This window comes from Lepus europaeus, unplaced genomic scaffold (genome assembly GCF_033115175.1).
Source record: "Lepus europaeus isolate LE1 unplaced genomic scaffold, mLepTim1.pri SCAFFOLD_229, whole genome shotgun sequence".
Lineage (NCBI taxonomy): Eukaryota > Metazoa > Chordata > Mammalia > Lagomorpha > Leporidae > Lepus > Lepus europaeus.
In genome coordinates, this window is record NW_026909116.1 from 106146 (window position 1) to 121668 (window position 15523).

Here is a 15523-nt window from a genome sequence, read left to right on the forward strand (position 1 = left end):
CAAGCCCCTGGGTCCCTGCACCCACGCGGGAGCCCTGGATGGAGCTCCTGGCTCCCGGCTGGCCCAGCCCGGGCTGCTGTGGGCATCCGGGGAGGGACCAGGCGGAGTCCACGACACCTGTCCGGGTGGGAAGAGCGGGCCGTGTTTTCCCCGGGGGGGAAAGATGGCGGCTGTGCCCGCGGGGGGGGGGTGTCCCCTCGGACCTGGTGAGAACCACGTGGGGTGGGAGGAACCCGCTGCCTGCACTGCCTGGCTCACCATCCTGGCTCGCTTATCCTGACCTGAAAGTCAGGGGGAGGGGTGGGGGGGTGGCTCTGCTGGCTCAGACCCCGAGTGCCTGCACCAGCCAGGAGGCCAGGCCCAGGCCGGGAGCACAGTCCGGTCTCCCGCAGGGGAACAGGGGCCCCAGCACTTGAGCCCGCGCTGCCGCCTCCCGGGAGCGTTCGCCGGGGCTGAGTTGAGCCGCGGCTCCCGAGGGCATCCTTCCCCAGCCGAGCGCCCAGGGACACCGAGCGTGGCCGGCCTGGGCGGCGCCGGAGGCTATAGCCGGCCGCCGACGTCCCCGACTGCCCGCGGTGGCTGAGGGTCCTGGGGCCGGCCCTGCTGGGCACCCAGTGAGATCGGGGGCCTGGGCTGCGACGGGCGGCGGCGGCCCCAGGTGGGCAGAGCACAGGGCTCTCGGGATGGGGTGCGGCCGGGCCTGGGGTGTTCCCAGAGAACAGGAAGGGGGTCAGGAGACACCCGCACGCCATGGAACAGTCTGGAAGTTTCTGGCACGTTCCATTTCCAGAAAGCCTCGCTCTGAAGGGAATGGGGAAGGACAGCCCACGGTTTCTCTCCGTCCTCGCATGAGGCGCTGACGCGTCCCCGGGTGGGCGGTGAGCGGGGCGCCCAGCTCCGGGCCTGGGGGGCCCGACCCCACTCCCCCAGCTGCCCCTCTCCCCCGCTCCCCAGGGGAGCTGGCCCGGCTGGAGGGGTCCTGGTTAACTCCTCCGGGGTCTGCTGGGTTGGTGACCACAGCGCATGGAACTTCCTCTGGGGGGCGGAGCGAGGGCCACCCCTGCCCCGCCCCGCCCCACCGAGGGCTGAGGACCAGCAGGGGCCGCCCCCGAGCCCAGGCTGCAGGGAGCCCAGCCAGTGTGCAGGGTCCCCAGGCGGCCCTGACGCCCCCACCCCACCGGCCGCAGAAGGAGAGGCGCACGCCGGCTGTGCTGTTCCGTTGCCTGTTTCGGTAAGACCCCAAGTGGGCAGGTTCCAGACCACGGCGAGCAGTGGCCCCTCACGGAGCCAGCGCGGGGGGGGGGGGGGGGGACGCGGCCGCCTCACACGGCCACGCGCGTGGGCGTGCTGGGCTGCCGCAGCCGCAGCGTCCGGCACAGCCAGCCCGCGAAGTCCACTTCTTCCACCTCGGACCTCTTGATGAAGGCGTGGTTCTGCAGGGGACACAGCGGTCACCGCGGGCCGAGGCCGGGGTCTCCCCGAGCACTGCAGCTCCACCAGCCCTGACAGCCACGCACGCCCTCACAGGCGGCCCAGCACCCCCTGGAGGCGGGGACACCACCTGACCACAGCCGCCGGGCCCCGGAGCCCCCGGACGCAGCCTGGGCAGCACTGGGAGCTCCCGGCCTGGAAGGGGCGCCCGTGGGGGCGGGAGAGGGCTTCGCGGTTCACCATGGGGGCACCCGGGCTGCCTCCTACGCAGGTGCCCATCTGCGGGCTTCTGATTCATAGAGACACCGAGCTGAGCCCAACCAGCAGGGACTTTGTAAGCTAAGAACGCCATCACGGGCCGGCGCCGTGGCACAGCAGGTAAAGCTGCTGCCTGCAAAGCCGGAATCGTATATGGGCACCGGTTCAAGTCCCAGCTGCTCCACTTCCGGTCCAGCTCTCTGCCATGGCCTGGGAAAGCAGCAGAGGATGGCCCAAGTGCTTGGGCCCCCGCACCCGCGTGGGAGACCCGGAGGAAGCTCCTGGCTCCTGGCTTTGGCCCAGCCCCAGATGTTGTGGCCATCTGGGGAGTGACCCAGCAGGTGAGAGATTTCTCCCTGCCTCTCCTCTCTCTGTAATTCTTTAAAATAAAAAGACCCGGGCCGGAGGCAGCCAGGCGCGAGGAGGGGCCAGAGACGCTCAGGAGAAGGTGCTGCGCCAAGCCGCGCTGGAGCCGCCGCCCTCCTGGTGGGCCTGGCCAGCGCTGGCTGTGCCCGCGGTGGGCAAGGCAGGCCGAGGAGTTCCACATCCTCCCTCCCCTCCCCCCAGCAGCGGGGGGCCTGGCGGGACCCCCTTCCCGAGCCCCCGCCCCAGCACCCAGAGTGGCTCACCATGAGCATCTGGAGGTCTGCACGTTCCGCCGGGTTCTTGATGAGGCTGGGGAGAGGGTAGGTGGTCAGGCAGCGGCTACGGGCGGCTCGAGCCACCTGCCACAGCCAGCATCCGCGGCTCCAGCTCTGCCCTTCCCTGCATGGGGCCAGAAACCCCTGGGGTGGAGGGGGGACACACAGGGGGCAGGCCGGTCCCTCCTGGTCCCCAGCCCACGGGCTAGGGCCCCTTCACAGGGGCTGCTGGACCCCGGGGAGGACCAGGCTGAATTCCCGAGAACCTGCCAGGCAGGGTGTGGGGAAGCCGGGGGCCCTGGACCCCGGGGACAGGACACGGCACAGAGCTCCGTCTGCAGGTGGGCGAGGCGGGGACAAGGCGGCTCCTGAGAGCCCGACACCCTGGTCTGCCTGGGTTTTGGGGTTCTGGAATGGCCCCCAGGGGCCATGGCCCGGGCCCACGTGGAGGGCTGGCTTCCGGGTGGGCACGGTGTGGGTGTCTTACCATTTATTTACAAACTCCTGGAAGTCGGCGGTGAACACCCCACTGGGCAGCTTGGGAGGCGGCTGGGGAGGAACAGACACGGTCGCCCTGGCTGGCCCCAGGGACCCCCTCTCCCGGCTGGAAGCAGACAGCCCCCCGCCCCGCTGCCCCTGACCATTCAGCTGCAGGTGCTCCACGTGGTCTCGGCGTCCCCCCCCACATCCCCAAGCAGCTTGCAAGGGGTCAGGGGTCAGGCCCTGCCCACCCAGGGTGGAGGGCCCTGGGCAGGTGCAGCTGGGCCACCAGAGCCACTCCGCCCGCTGTGTCATCACCGTGCCACCCACGCCCGGCCACACCTGTCCTGCCCTCCCTGCCCGAGCCCAGGGGCCACTGAAGACCCAGGGAAGCCGGGCCGGGCCCCAGCCTGTGACACGGCCCACAGGGAGGTCCAGGGTCCGGGCTTGCCGCCTCCCCAGCAGCAGGGCGGAACTGCTCACCGATGCACTGGGGTGGGGGATTGCATTGTGGGACTGGCCAGGAGGGACCCCCAGGGACCACCCCGGGCCCCGCTGGCTCCTGGTCACTCTTGTGCGAGCCCCCGTGCACGCGTTCCAAGGGGCTCAGAGCTCGGGGGAGGTGCCTGGCTGGGGGAGCTCTGTCCTGCTGGACTCTGGGGGGGTTGCAGGGGCATCCTGGGCTCGTCTCCATTACAAAGGGAACTCCTGGGACAGTGGAGGGTGGGAGTAGGCAGGGCCCGGGTGCTGCCCGCCCACCCCCGCCTGGCCTCTCTCATGGTGGGGGCGGGGCGAGGACGCTGGGCCCACACACACCTCATTCACAATGTAGTCCAGCAGCTCGAAGATGGCCATGGCCGGCCGGCTGTCCACCCCGTGACCTGCACGGTGGGGACAGAGGCGGGTGAAGCGGGAGGAGGAGTGCGGAGGTCAAGGCCGCAGGGGCTGAGCCGGCGCCCGCCCCGCCCAGCAGCAGCAGGCCTCCCTCTGGAGCCTCAGTGAGAACGCCGAAAAACACGCAGAACCCCCAAACCAGCGACGCGGAGAGCCCGGGGGACGTGAGCCTTGGCGCGCGGGCCCACGCTTGGCACCGGGCTGGCCGCGAGCAAGGGCAGCAGCGTGACCTCGGCGAGGGCGGCAGACCTCTGCCGGGCCCCAGGTGGACATGTGCCTTCCTGAATCGGGCACGGGGGCGGGGCACAGCTGGGGGCGGGGCCGCCAGGAGGCGGGGCCTGGCACCCCCACTCCAACCACACCGCTGGCCACAGGAAGGGGCCAAGCCACCTGGGAGGGGAAGGGGCGAGGCCCGAGCAAAGACCGGGACACCGGGACGCCGTCCCTTGGATGAGGCCGGGCGCACGCGCAGTGCAGCTCCAGCAGGACGGAGCAGGAAAGGGGAGAGATGCGGCTAAGACCGCACGGCCCCGCCACACAGCGGAACCTGGGCGCGGCGAGCGGGGGCGGGTCCAGCAAATCCTGAGCCACACCCCCACGTGCGGGGCTCCCCGGGAGGGCGTGGCCCAAACACAGCCACGTGGGGGCGCAGCCCCGGAAGGCTGGGGGCCAGCTGAGCGCCGGGCTGGCCGGCACAGGTGCTGCCCGCTCTGTCCCCGGACGCCAGGACCATCCGGGGACAGCTGCCGCGGGAGCGGGCCAGAGGGGAGCAGCTGCCCCGGGGCCCGGGCGAGCCGTACCGCTGACGGGGCGTCCAGGGGGCCGCGGCCGTGGCGAGGTGCTCTGGGGCTCTCCGTCGGCGCCGTCCACCACGGGCCGGCCGAACGTGGCCTCCAGCTCCTTGGCGTCGGGCGGGGGGATGGGGTACCGGCCGATGGACAGCTCCACCAGGGACAGGCCCATGCTCCAGATGTCCGACTGCACGGAGTAGTGCGTGCCCTGCAGCCGCTCCGGCTGGCGGGAGAGACGCGGCGGCAGGTGTCGGAGGGGCCTGAGCCCGAGCGCGGGGCCGGGGAGGAGCCCGGGGCCGAGGGACAGCACGGGGCCTGGGGCCCAGGTACAAGCGCGGGGCCTCCCACCGAGGCCAGGACCCAGGCGCGCTCGGCAGCACCGGTCCCGGCGGGTACCAGACGTGGAAGGCAGCCCGCGGGCGGGGAGGGGGCAGCGGGCACTCACAGACATGTAGGACCGTGTCCCCACAAACGAGTTGGCCATGGAGTCGATGAGCTGCCCGCTGACCCCGAAGTCGCACAGCTTGATCTCGCCCCTGGAGTTGACCAGGATGTTGGAGGGCTTCACGTCTGAGGGTGCACAGCGAGGGTGAGGCCCCCCGCCCTGCCCCCCCCCATGACTGCCGCCCTGCCCCCTCCCCTGCCCGGCTCCCGGGGGCCCCCTCACCTCGGTGCATAATCTGGTGCTTCTCCCGGAGGTAGGCCAGGCCCCGCAGGACCTGCAGGGGCACAGCGGGGGTCAGCCGGGGTCAGCGCGGGCCTGGCGGCTGGCCCCACACCCCACTTCCCGCCGGAGCAGACCCTGCCGGCAGCAGGGGAGCCGGACAGAGCTCCGGGCTCCTGGCTTTTTGGCCTCGGCCCAGCCTCAGCCGTGTGGACACGCGGGAAGTGAACCACCAGACTCCACCTCTCTACCTCTTAGCAAAAAAAAAATTGACGAATGGCATTCAAAGATAAGTTTACTTAGGTGCAAAAAGTTTTCTTGAAATGCACGCGTAGCTTTCTCAGGATAGCCGTGCTCCGGGAACTGTGGGAAGATCCCGCGTGTATGGATGAAAAAAAAAAAAAAATCTTTGCACCCAAACGAACTCGGTTTACTTCCGTTTCCACGGCACCTGCAGACCCGCGCATGCGCACCAACTCCTGAGGGGCGCCTGTGAACCCGCGCATGTGTGCCAACTCCTGCCATGCAGCCGCCTGTGGCGGGGGCCGGCGCTGCTCTGCCGGGCTGGGGAGCTGGGCCGCAGGGCCTGGGGAGCTGGGCCGCAGGGGCTGTGCGGCCTGCCCACCGGGCTCGGGCCAGCCCACGGCAGCCCAGGGGGCGCCCTCTCCCCGGCACCCAGGCAGAGCCCCCCCCCCCAGGATGGATTGGGCACTGGGGGGTGGGTGCCACCACTTCACCCAGAGCCCGCCCCCCAAGAGCTGGGAGACCCACGCTCACTGGTCGCCGGCCCCTGGCACCCAAGGGACGGCGCCACTGGCTCGGCCCGCAGCCGCGGAGTCGGCCCTGGCCCTGGCTGCCCTGCCCGCGGGCCGCAGCGAGCCGGGGACTCACCGCGATGCTGACTTTGCCCAGGATTGCCTCCGGAATCCTCTTGGCCTCCTTCAGCACCTGGTCCAGGGAGCCGCCGTCCTGGGGGCACAGGAGGGGACGGGGGCCTGCGACCGTGGCCAGGCTGCCACGCAGGGGCTGGGACGCTCGGGCCGGGGACGACCAGGCACAACCGGGGCCGTGGACCCTTGTGGCCCTCACGGTGTCCCCGGCTACTTCCTGTCTCGGTTTCCCGGGGAGGTGCAGGGAGGAAGCAGAGGGGGCGTGCACGGAGCAGCAGGTCCGGCCTGGGAGCCGGAGCCTACAGGGCCCTGCACGTCCCAGCGCCCCCCCAGCCCCGACAGCGCAGGCTCGCGCAGAGCATGGCCGGCTCCCCTGAGGGGCAGGGCCGCCCCCGACTCGGAGCCCCTGGGCTACAGCACTGAGTTCCGCGCTGCTGTCACAGAAACAAGACGTGGCGTGGGGACACCGCAGCTGGGCCGTGACCCCCCACGCCTGGGTGTGTCACACGTTCTAGAAGGCGCATCCTCTCGGGAGGTGGTCTACAGAGCGTTATCTTCCGTAAACCAGCCAGGGAGCCCCGGGCAGCTCCACTTCCCCCAAGGGTGAGCTGTCTTCCATCACAGCTAGCTGTGTGCGCGCTGGGGCTGGGCCCTGGGGCCCAATGGCCGCTTTCACCCTGGCCACTTCCTAATCACGCCCCCGACGGACGCCCCCACCTCCCCCAGCCCCGGCAAGGCTCCGCCCCCTGCCCCCCCAAGGACGCCCCGGGCGCAGGCTCCGCCCTCTGCCGCCTCACCCCGGGAAAAGCCAGAGGCACCTCCACGTGGCCGCGCGGGGTAGCCCCCGGACCCGTGCTGCTCACGAGGTCACGGTCATCTTTGTCTGGGCATTCGCACACCGATCAGTACACGGACGCCTCGGCCAGGGACGCGCTCCCCACGGGGCAGAGCGAGGCCCGTCTGGGGGCGGGGTGGGGCCACCAGCCCCTGGGCTCCTCCCACCACGCGGAGGAAGCAGCCGGGCCCTCACCAGAAGCTGCAGGCGGTGGGCTGGGGCAGGCTGGGGGGCAGACCGTCCCGTGAGCCGGAACCCGAGGGCCGTCTGCCAACGCGCAAGGCCGGGCACGGGCGTCCCCGCACTAGCTTGCGTGGCCTCGCTCAGCGGCGTAGGGGCCAACCACACGGTGGCTGGGAGCTGGCCGCCTCCCTCTGCCTCTCTCAAACCAAGTACGGCAAAAAGCAGGGGAACTGCTGGGCCCAGGGGCGCCGGTGGCGGCCGGAGCGTCACCCCCCCCACACAGAGGCAGAGACACAGAGACCAGACGTACAGGGACAGGGCGGGGGGCTGCCATCCGCTGGGTCACTCTCCATCCAGGTCCCCCACGGGGAGACAGGGACACACGGACGTGAGCAGCCACCACGGCCGGGGGCAGGGGAGAGAGAGCGTGGACAGCCTGCACCATCCGTCTACCGAGTCCTTCCCTAGGGGTTGACACCCGGGCTGCGGCCGCACATCTTCCCGTGCACGCGGTCACTGGCCAGCAATGCCGGAGCACGCACTCAGGCCGGCCCCAGCCCCTCCGACAGACAGCGTGCCGGGGCGCAATGGCTGACTCCCGGGGTGGGGGGTGCCACCCGTGTGCTGACCTTGTGGGGCAGCTGGGACCAGCGCGATGCCCCCTCCCGGTGAGGACGGGATCTTGCTCAAATCCACTTCCTGCCGCGTTGCGACACCCGTGTCCCGGGGGACGGCATGCTCGCGAGATGCTCCTGCAGCTGCCACACCCGGGTTTTGCAAGGGGCCTGCAGCGGCTCCCACCTGACGCCCGCCACTCACGGGGCCCGGGCGCTTCCTCTGGGCCCGCAGCTCTGACCACTTCTGCTTTCGCTGGTCTCAGCACCGGGGTTTACAGAGAGGCAAGTCCTGGGCCCTGCCCTGCGTGGAACCCCGCAGGTCTGGGCCGGGGGTGGGCAGGAGACCCGCCTTTTACAAAGCCCCACATCCCCTGTGAGCGCTGGCTGGGGTCCTGGCTGCCCCGCTTCCGACCCAGCTCCCTGCTAAGGCCCCTGGGAAGGTGGCGGAAGATGGCCCAACCCTGCCACCCATGCGGGAGACCGGATGGAGCCGCTGGCCGTGCCCGGCCCCGTCGTTGTGACCGTCCGAGGGGTGAACTAGAGGGAGGCTCCGTCTCCCTCTCTGTCACTGTGCCCTTCAAACCAGCCTCCCCCCCCACCCCCCCGCCAGAGACCCGCAGGCCAACAGCAACCAGGTCCTGTGGGACCGGACCCGAGGGGCGCTGGCTGCGCGGCAGGGACACGGCGCGTGGCAGAACCAGGCGCTGCCGTGAATCGGCGCAAAGGCCGTGCAGCCCACCACGCAGACACGGGGCCCCGGCTGCTGATGGCGAGCGATGAGCTGAGTGGGCGCGGGCACCGGCAGAGCGCCTGACCCCCCCGGCCCCGGGACGCCCGCACCCCTCCCTGGGCCTCGGTTCAAGTTCTGGCCACTCTGCGTCTGCCCCAGCCCCTGCGCATGCGCCCTGGGAGGCAGCAGTGGGGGCGCACGTGGGGGACCCGGATGGAGCTCCCGGCCCCTGGCTCCGGCCTGGCCCAGCCCCGCCGTGGCGGCCCTCTGGGGAGTGATGGAGCGGACAGGGGAGCTCCTCCCTGCGCCTCCTGTCCCTCCGCAGCGGCGCCCGCCCTCACCATGTGCTCCATACAGATGCTGATCTCGCCGTCGCTGTAGAAGGCGCCGTAGAAGCCCACGATGTACGGCGAGTTGCACTGGTGCAGGACCTGCAGCTCGCGGATGATCTGGTTCCGGATGGCCGGCTTGATCTCCAGGTGGATCAGCTGTGGGCGGCAGGGCGGCGCCGGCTGCTCAGGGGCCGGCCTTGGCGCTCGGCCCCCAGCAAGGCTGTCTCAGCGCAGAACCCCGCAGTCACGGCCAAGTTCACGCCCGCAGGCGAAGCCGCGGGGGCGCCGGAGCGGGGCGGATGTCCTGAGAGCCAGGAGCCCGCGGCCGAGCTGGGCCGATGTACGGAACGGGCCGTGGGGACGGACAGCAGCTGGGAGAGAGGCAGGCCCTGCCCGGTGGAGACAAGGGTCGGGCGGAGGGGAGGACGGCCCGGGGGAAGGGACAGAGAGCCACGGGTGCCCGGCAGGGACGGGGCGACACCGGGGCTGCAGGGGGGGGTGTTCTGGCGCTGCCTCGGGGGACGCCGAGCTGGGACGGAGGGCGGCCGCCAGGTCTGGGCAGCAAGGGGCTGGCAGCGCCCACCGGGACCCCGGGCGGCACCTCCCAGCCCCCTGACCACAAGCACGGCCTCAGGTTCTTGCTTCTCACGCATCCCCCATGGCTCCCACCACCGTCCGGGCGTGTGGGAGCTGAGTTGGGAACGGGCCGGGGGCGCCACGACTCGGCCGGCGCCTGTGTGTGCATGAGCGGCGCGCTGGGCAGACTCGGAGCCGGGAGCCGGAGCCGGAGCCGGAGCCGGCCCGGGAGGCAGAGCTGCCCCGGCATCCGTGAGTGCACAGGTCCGGGGCCCAGCGGCGCTGCCCCAGGCCCAGCTCCCGCAAGGCGGCCACGGCTGCGGTCACGTGACCGCGGCAGGGGGCACAGAGGCCAGGCCAGGACAGCGTTTCAGAAAGGGGCTCCACGGGCGACACACACGTGTAACACATGCACACGCAACACACACATAACACGCACACGCCTGCGTTCTCCCCCGGCCCGAGGGGCGCAGACGTCTGGTTCCCGCGGCTGGCAGGAGCCAGGAGGCCACACGTGAGCGCAGATGGCGATGGCGGCAGGTGCGCCCTGACCCAATTCCTGTCCGGGCGCAGACCCTGCCCAGGAGGGGCCGGGGCCCCTGCACCCGCGTGGGAGGCCCGGATGGAGCCCCCAGCTCCCGGCTTCAGCCTGAACTGGCCCCTCGTACTCCACGCGCACTGGGATAATCTGTGTGACTCAGGCCACAGAGCAAACCAGGGCAGCGGCACGCGGTGGGCGCCCAGCTGCCCGTCTGTGGAGGTCTGGTAAGGCCCCTGTGGGCCGACAAGTCCCGGCACAGCACACGGCACATGGCGCACAGAATGCTCGCCCCACCAAATTCCAGAATTCCAAACCCCACCCCGCTCCCAGAATTCCAGACTCCAGCCGGTGACCCCAGACTGGGGGCTCCTGGTCCACCGGGAGCCACACCCCCATCCCCGCCTGACGTCTCCTCCCCCACTCCCTTGACAGACAGGGGCCAGCACTGCGCGGTGCCGGGGTTGGCTGCCCCCGGGACGCCGGCAGCCCCTGCGGGCCCCCGTCAGATCCAGCCCCCTGCCAAGGCGCCTGGGAAAGCAGCAGAGGACGGCCAAGCGCCTGGCCCCGCACACGCGTCGACACAGCCGGGTGAGGCTGCCGGGTGAGGCTCCCGGCTTCGGTCAGGCCCAGCTTGGCAGTCGGGGCCATTTGACTGAGCCAGTGGATCCTCGGTCTCTCCCTCTCTGACTTTCAAATCAATCAATCAATCAATCAAAGTTGCAAAAAGAGGGAGCCCCGTGCGCCCCTCACCCCTCAGCCTCAAAGGCGACATCTTACACAGGTGGAGGAGCCAGAGGCTGCCACGGAGGCCACACGGAGCTCGCCTGGCCACGCAGCCCGACTCGGAGCCCCTCGACCCCACCTCCCCAGAGCCCCGTTCCCGCGGCGCTGGCCCGAGACGCCTCGGTGCCCACCGCTCTCTGACCAGCGCTGTCCTAGGGGGTCCCGCAGGTGCCCCGGGTTGGGGGCTAGGGAGGCAGGGCAGAGGAGGGTCCTGGGCTGCCCTGGTGTGGGAGCAGGTGGCAAGCTGCGGACCCCAGGAGGATCCAGGCCTCCCACCCCCAGGAGACACAGCCCCTCAGCGGAGGCCGGGACCTCACCCAGCTGCAGGGCTGCGGGCTTCCTGGAAGAGGTGGCCTTGTGTGGCGGGAGGAACACACCTGAGAGGCTGCACAGTCTGACAATGCAGAGTGCCCACCACGAGCTTAGAGTCAATCCCCAGCCGGTCCCTGCTCCCGTCTCCCCTCACCCTGGGGAGTGGGTGAATACTCCCCAACCTGGCCACCCTGAGGCTCAGGAGCTGTGGCCGGGGGACCTGTCCGGGCCGGGGGAGGCAGGCTCCCCAGGCTGGGGGCTGTCAGTGACCCCTGGGCCAGGCTGCCTGCTCAAACGCCTGTCTTGACGTCACTGGAGTTGTGACCGACACTTAACCCATGAGACTCCGGAGACGCAGCCGGCCCTCCAGGGGCTGGGCGGGCCTCACCCGATCGCCTGAAGGCGTTCGGGGAAAAACGGCGGTGCCCCCTCCCCCCGAAATGTGTGGGGCCGCGAGCTGCGCCCTCCTGGCCTGGCCTGCACACCCCGGAAGGCGGGTTCCCCGGAAGGCAGGCCCTGAAGCTTCACCTCCACCTGTCTCTCAGTGCAGGCACGCACTCCGGGGAGCCCTGGAGGGGGGGAACTCACCTCCCAGAGACTCGCCGTGTCCCCCCACGCCCCAGCGCCGCTCACCTTCCTGGCCATGACAAGGCCCGAGGGCCGGTGCCGGACTTTGGTCACCACGCCACCGTTGCCGGCCCCCAGCTCCGAGATCCTCTCGAAGTCATCATCCTTGAGCTCACCGACCTTGGCCTTCTGCGTGAGGAAGGCCTCCAGCCGCCGCCGCTGCTGCTCGTCCAGCTCCAGCTCCTCCAGCTTCTTCTGCAGGTCCACGAGGTTTGCTCTGCAGAGAGCCGGGGGCGAGGTCAGCCGGGGCCGCTGCTCGGGACTCCCGGTCGCGCAGCGGAGCCCGGGGCGCAGGGCCTGGCTTCGGCTCCCTGCGCGCACGTACCCTGGGCCGGGTGGCTCCGGTACCTGCGCTCGCGCGCGCGCGCACCCTGGGAGACAGCGGGTGGCTCCGGTCCCTGCGCGCGCACCCTGGGAGGCAGCGCGTGGCTCCAGTCCCTGCGTGCGCGCACCCTAGGAGGCAGCGCGTGGCTCCGGTCCCTGCGTGCGCGCACCCTGGGAGGCAGCGGGTGGCTCGGATCCCTGCGCGCGCGCACCCTGGGAGGCAGTGGGTGGCTCCGATCCCTGCTGCCCACGCGGGAGCCCCCGGATGGAGTCCCTGGCTCGTGGCTGGTGCAGTGAGCCAGCGGGTGGGAAATGTGTCTGAGCTGCTTGCTCTATGCCTCTCAAATACACACACGGACTCCACCCCAGCAACGACGGGCACGCGGCCGGCCAGGAGCGGGGAGGGATGAAGCCTAGTGACCTAGCGAGGAAAGGCGCATGCGTGCCCTTGCGCACCCCAGAGCCCAGCGCCTCTCCCTGGGAGCAGGTGGGGCGTGGGCACTGCCTGGATCCCGGCTCAGGAGAGCCGTGCGGGCCTCCAGACCGCGTGGGTGGATGGGGGAAGTGGGGGCCGTGGAGCCTGGGGCAGATCCAGGTCCATCTGGGCTGCAGGGGTGGAGGGGCAGGAGCGTAAACAGGGCCAACCCTTCCGGGGCCTCTGCGGACAGACACAGGGAGGGGTCCTCCGTCCGCTGGGTCGTGCCCCAGACGGCGGGTCCAGGAGGAAGAAGGAGCCAAGAGCTCCATCAGGGTCTCCCACGTGGGTGCGCCGGAGCCGCCACGGCAGCCTGCCGCCCGGGGTGCCCGTTCGCAGGGAGCTCAGGTGGGCCAGCAGCGGCGGGAACCAGGCCTCCGACGTGGGCCTGGACGCCCCGAGGGCCCGGTCCTGCGCCAGGCGGACGTCGGACCCTTCACCCACGCGCCTGGCTCCCAGACCCGGCAACCTCGCAGCCAGCCGTGGCCACTGCGGGTTAGGGGTCACTCAGGGGTTGTCAGGGAGTCTTGGGGACGCGGTCTTCAGGGAAGCTTTGCCTTCGAACCTGACCCTGGGGCAGGAAGCAGGACGCTGCAGCCTAGGGCACCCCAGGGCCGGTCCAGGGGCTCGCGGGGAGAACGGGCCGCAAGCCCCACGCCGTCTCCTGGGGCCCATGCTTGAAAAAAGGAAAACAGGCAAAGGTAATTTTAATAATTTTATTTGTTCATTGGAAAGGCAGAGAGAGACAGACAGTTGCCCACAACAGCCCCGCCAAAGCCCAGAGCCAGGACCTGGGCCCGCACTGCTGCCCCCCCGGGTGCGCATGCGCAGGGCGAGGAGGGGCCTGGGAAGCCGGGGCTGGACTCTGCATGGCGTCCAGGCACCAGCTCCCCGCTCGGCCACGGCGCGTTTGAGCAGAACCAGCGACAATCCGATCGTTTCCAAGGGGCGAGCGACGCGGCCTCCCCCCACCCCCGTGTCTGCGCTCGGCAGGTCCCCGGGGCAGAAAGGGGGTCCTCAGGCACCGCCTCCCCCACCCACGCGGGGCCGCAGCCAGGGGAAGCGTCCGGGTCTCAAGTCCAACCTGCACGGGGCACAGCGGGACCCCAGGAGCCACGGCCGGGAGGCAGCAGGTGTCCCTGTGGGGCCCCGACGAGGCCACGTTCCGTGGCAGGCAGGGGGACGACACGGCTGCCACGCCCGGAAGACGACCCTGGGGCCCCACGCACGGAGACCGCGCGGGGGCCGCTCCCCGCCCACTGCCCCGCTGGGGCCCGGGCAGCCACGGCCCGGCGTGGGGGCGGCCACAGAGCGGGACCCACACCCGTGCCACTCGTTCTCCGGGGACACGGGACTCGGCCCAGTGCCCGGGCGTGGCGAGGGGTCGCTCCGGCTGGACCTCAAGTCGGCCTCGGGGCACCCACCCCAGACCCCAGACCCCCACCCCCAAATGCCCTTCACTACCGCCCCCCGCACCGCGCCCCTGGTCTCGGAGACCCCCCCCACCGCCCGACCTCAAGTCCCGGGCAACCCCTGCCCAGTTCCCCGTCCCGGCCGCGCGGGGTCCCCGTGACCTTTCCACCTGTCACTCAGGGGCCCCACCCACCCCGCCCCGCCCTCCCCGGGCTCGGCACTCGGGGGCCCCCGCGCCCCCACCGGACCTCGCCGCCCAGGGACCCCCGCCCACTCACTCGGAGGCGCCCTCGCTGGTCGGGGACGGGCCCTCGGCGGCGGCGGGGTTGATGGTGAGCGCCGGCAGCACCGGCTTCCTCCGGGCCAGCATCGGGGCTCCGCGGCCGGCGGCGGCGCCTCAGCCGGGGCCCATAGGGGGGCGGCGCCGGCGCGGCCCGGGCCAGCACCGGGGGCGGCGGCGACGAGCGGCGCTGCAGGCCGCGGCCGCGCGGGGGCTGCCGACGCCGAGGCGGGCGGGCGAGCGGGCGCCGCCGAGGCCCGAGCCAGGCTGACGCTGCAGCCGGAGCCCGGGGAGGCCGGGAGAGGGGCGGGCGCAGCCGCGAGATCGCGCGCCGGCCTCTCGCGAGAGCGAGCCTGGCCCCGCCCCTGGGGCCAAGGGGCGGAGTCCGGGCGGCGGCCGGCGCGTGCGCAGTGGCTCGCTGTCGCTCCGGGTCGCGGGAGTGCGCGTGCGCAGAAGGCGCGCCGCGCCGGGAGGCGGTGACGAGGGCAGAGAGTGGACAGGTGGGCCGGGGCCTGGGCGCCCCGCTGAGTGTCCCGGGCCGGAGCTGAGTGAGCCGGGGGAGCCCCTCATTCAGCCTAGCTCTCGGCCACCCCGTCCGGCGGCGGAGAGAGGTCACGTGGGGCGGATCGTGGGAGTCACCGCGCGGCGGTCGGGCGGAGCTGCAGGGCCGGTGCCCGGCCGGACTTGCGGTCTCAGCCCTGCAGCCCCGCGCCTCCAGAGCCTCTGCTCTGCCCCGGGAGACGCCCCCTCCCCAGCCCCGCGACCCCCACCCGCCGCCGGCCCCGCAGCCAGCCCGGGAGTGGGCATCGCTGGGTCCGACCCCCGGAGTGGGCCTCCGAGGTCTGTGTCCCCCCCGGAGTGGGCATCGCGGGGTCCGACCCCCGGAGTGGGCCTCCGAGGTCTGTGTCCCCCCCGGAGTGGGCATCGCGGGCTCCGACCCCGGGAGTGGGCCCTGCGGGGTCTGTGTCCCCCCCCGGAGTGGGCATCGCGGGGTCCGACCCCCGGAGTGGGCCCTGCGGGGTCTGTGCCCCCCCCCGGAGTGGGCCTCCGAGGTCTGTGTGCCCCCCGGAGTGGGCATCGCGGGGTCTGTGTCCCCCTCGGAGTGGGCATCGCGGGGTCTGTGTCCCCCCCGGAGTGGGCCTCCGAGGTCTGTGTCCCCCCCGGAGTGGGCCTATGAGGTCTATGTCCCCCCCCAGAGTGGGCCCTGTGGGGTCTATGTCTCCCCCCCCCCGGAGTGGGCCCTGTGGGGTCTGTGTCCCCCCCCCGGAGTGGGCCTTCAAGATCTGTGTCCCCCCCCCGGAGTGGGCCTGCGGGGTCTGTGTCCCCCCCAGTGGTTCCTGTGGGCTCTGCCCCCCACCCCCCACCCCCAGTGGCCTCTGCGGGGCGTGTCCTCTGGCCTCCCCCTCCGCACAGCCCCAGCACAGCACAGAGGGGTCACTGTGGCCT

The 15523-nt window shown here is 71.7% G+C and overlaps 1 protein-coding gene across 2 annotated transcripts; it reads right to left on the reverse strand.

The window, feature by feature from the left end:
- Window positions 1-1209: 1209 nt before the first annotated feature.
- On the reverse strand, window positions 1210-14219 carry MAP2K2 (mitogen-activated protein kinase kinase 2). Of its 2 annotated transcripts, XM_062185026.1 has the most exons (11): window positions 14076-14216; window positions 11592-11802; window positions 8756-8902; window positions 6051-6128; window positions 5163-5214; window positions 4941-5065; window positions 4505-4718; window positions 3627-3691; window positions 2818-2879; window positions 2319-2364; window positions 1210-1433 (listed from the first exon to the last, which is right to left on the reverse strand). In XM_062185026.1, exons 1-11 carry the CDS (start codon window positions 14165-14167, stop codon window positions 1323-1325), a joined length of 1203 nt encoding a protein of 400 aa, XP_062041010.1. In that variant the 5' UTR covers window positions 14168-14216; the 3' UTR covers window positions 1210-1322. The 2 variants fall into 2 exon arrangements, with proteins under 2 accessions (XP_062041010.1, XP_062041011.1); XM_062185027.1 differs by lacking the exon at window positions 8756-8902 and having other exon boundaries at window positions 14076-14219.
- Between the last annotated feature and the right edge of the window lie 1304 nt (window positions 14220-15523).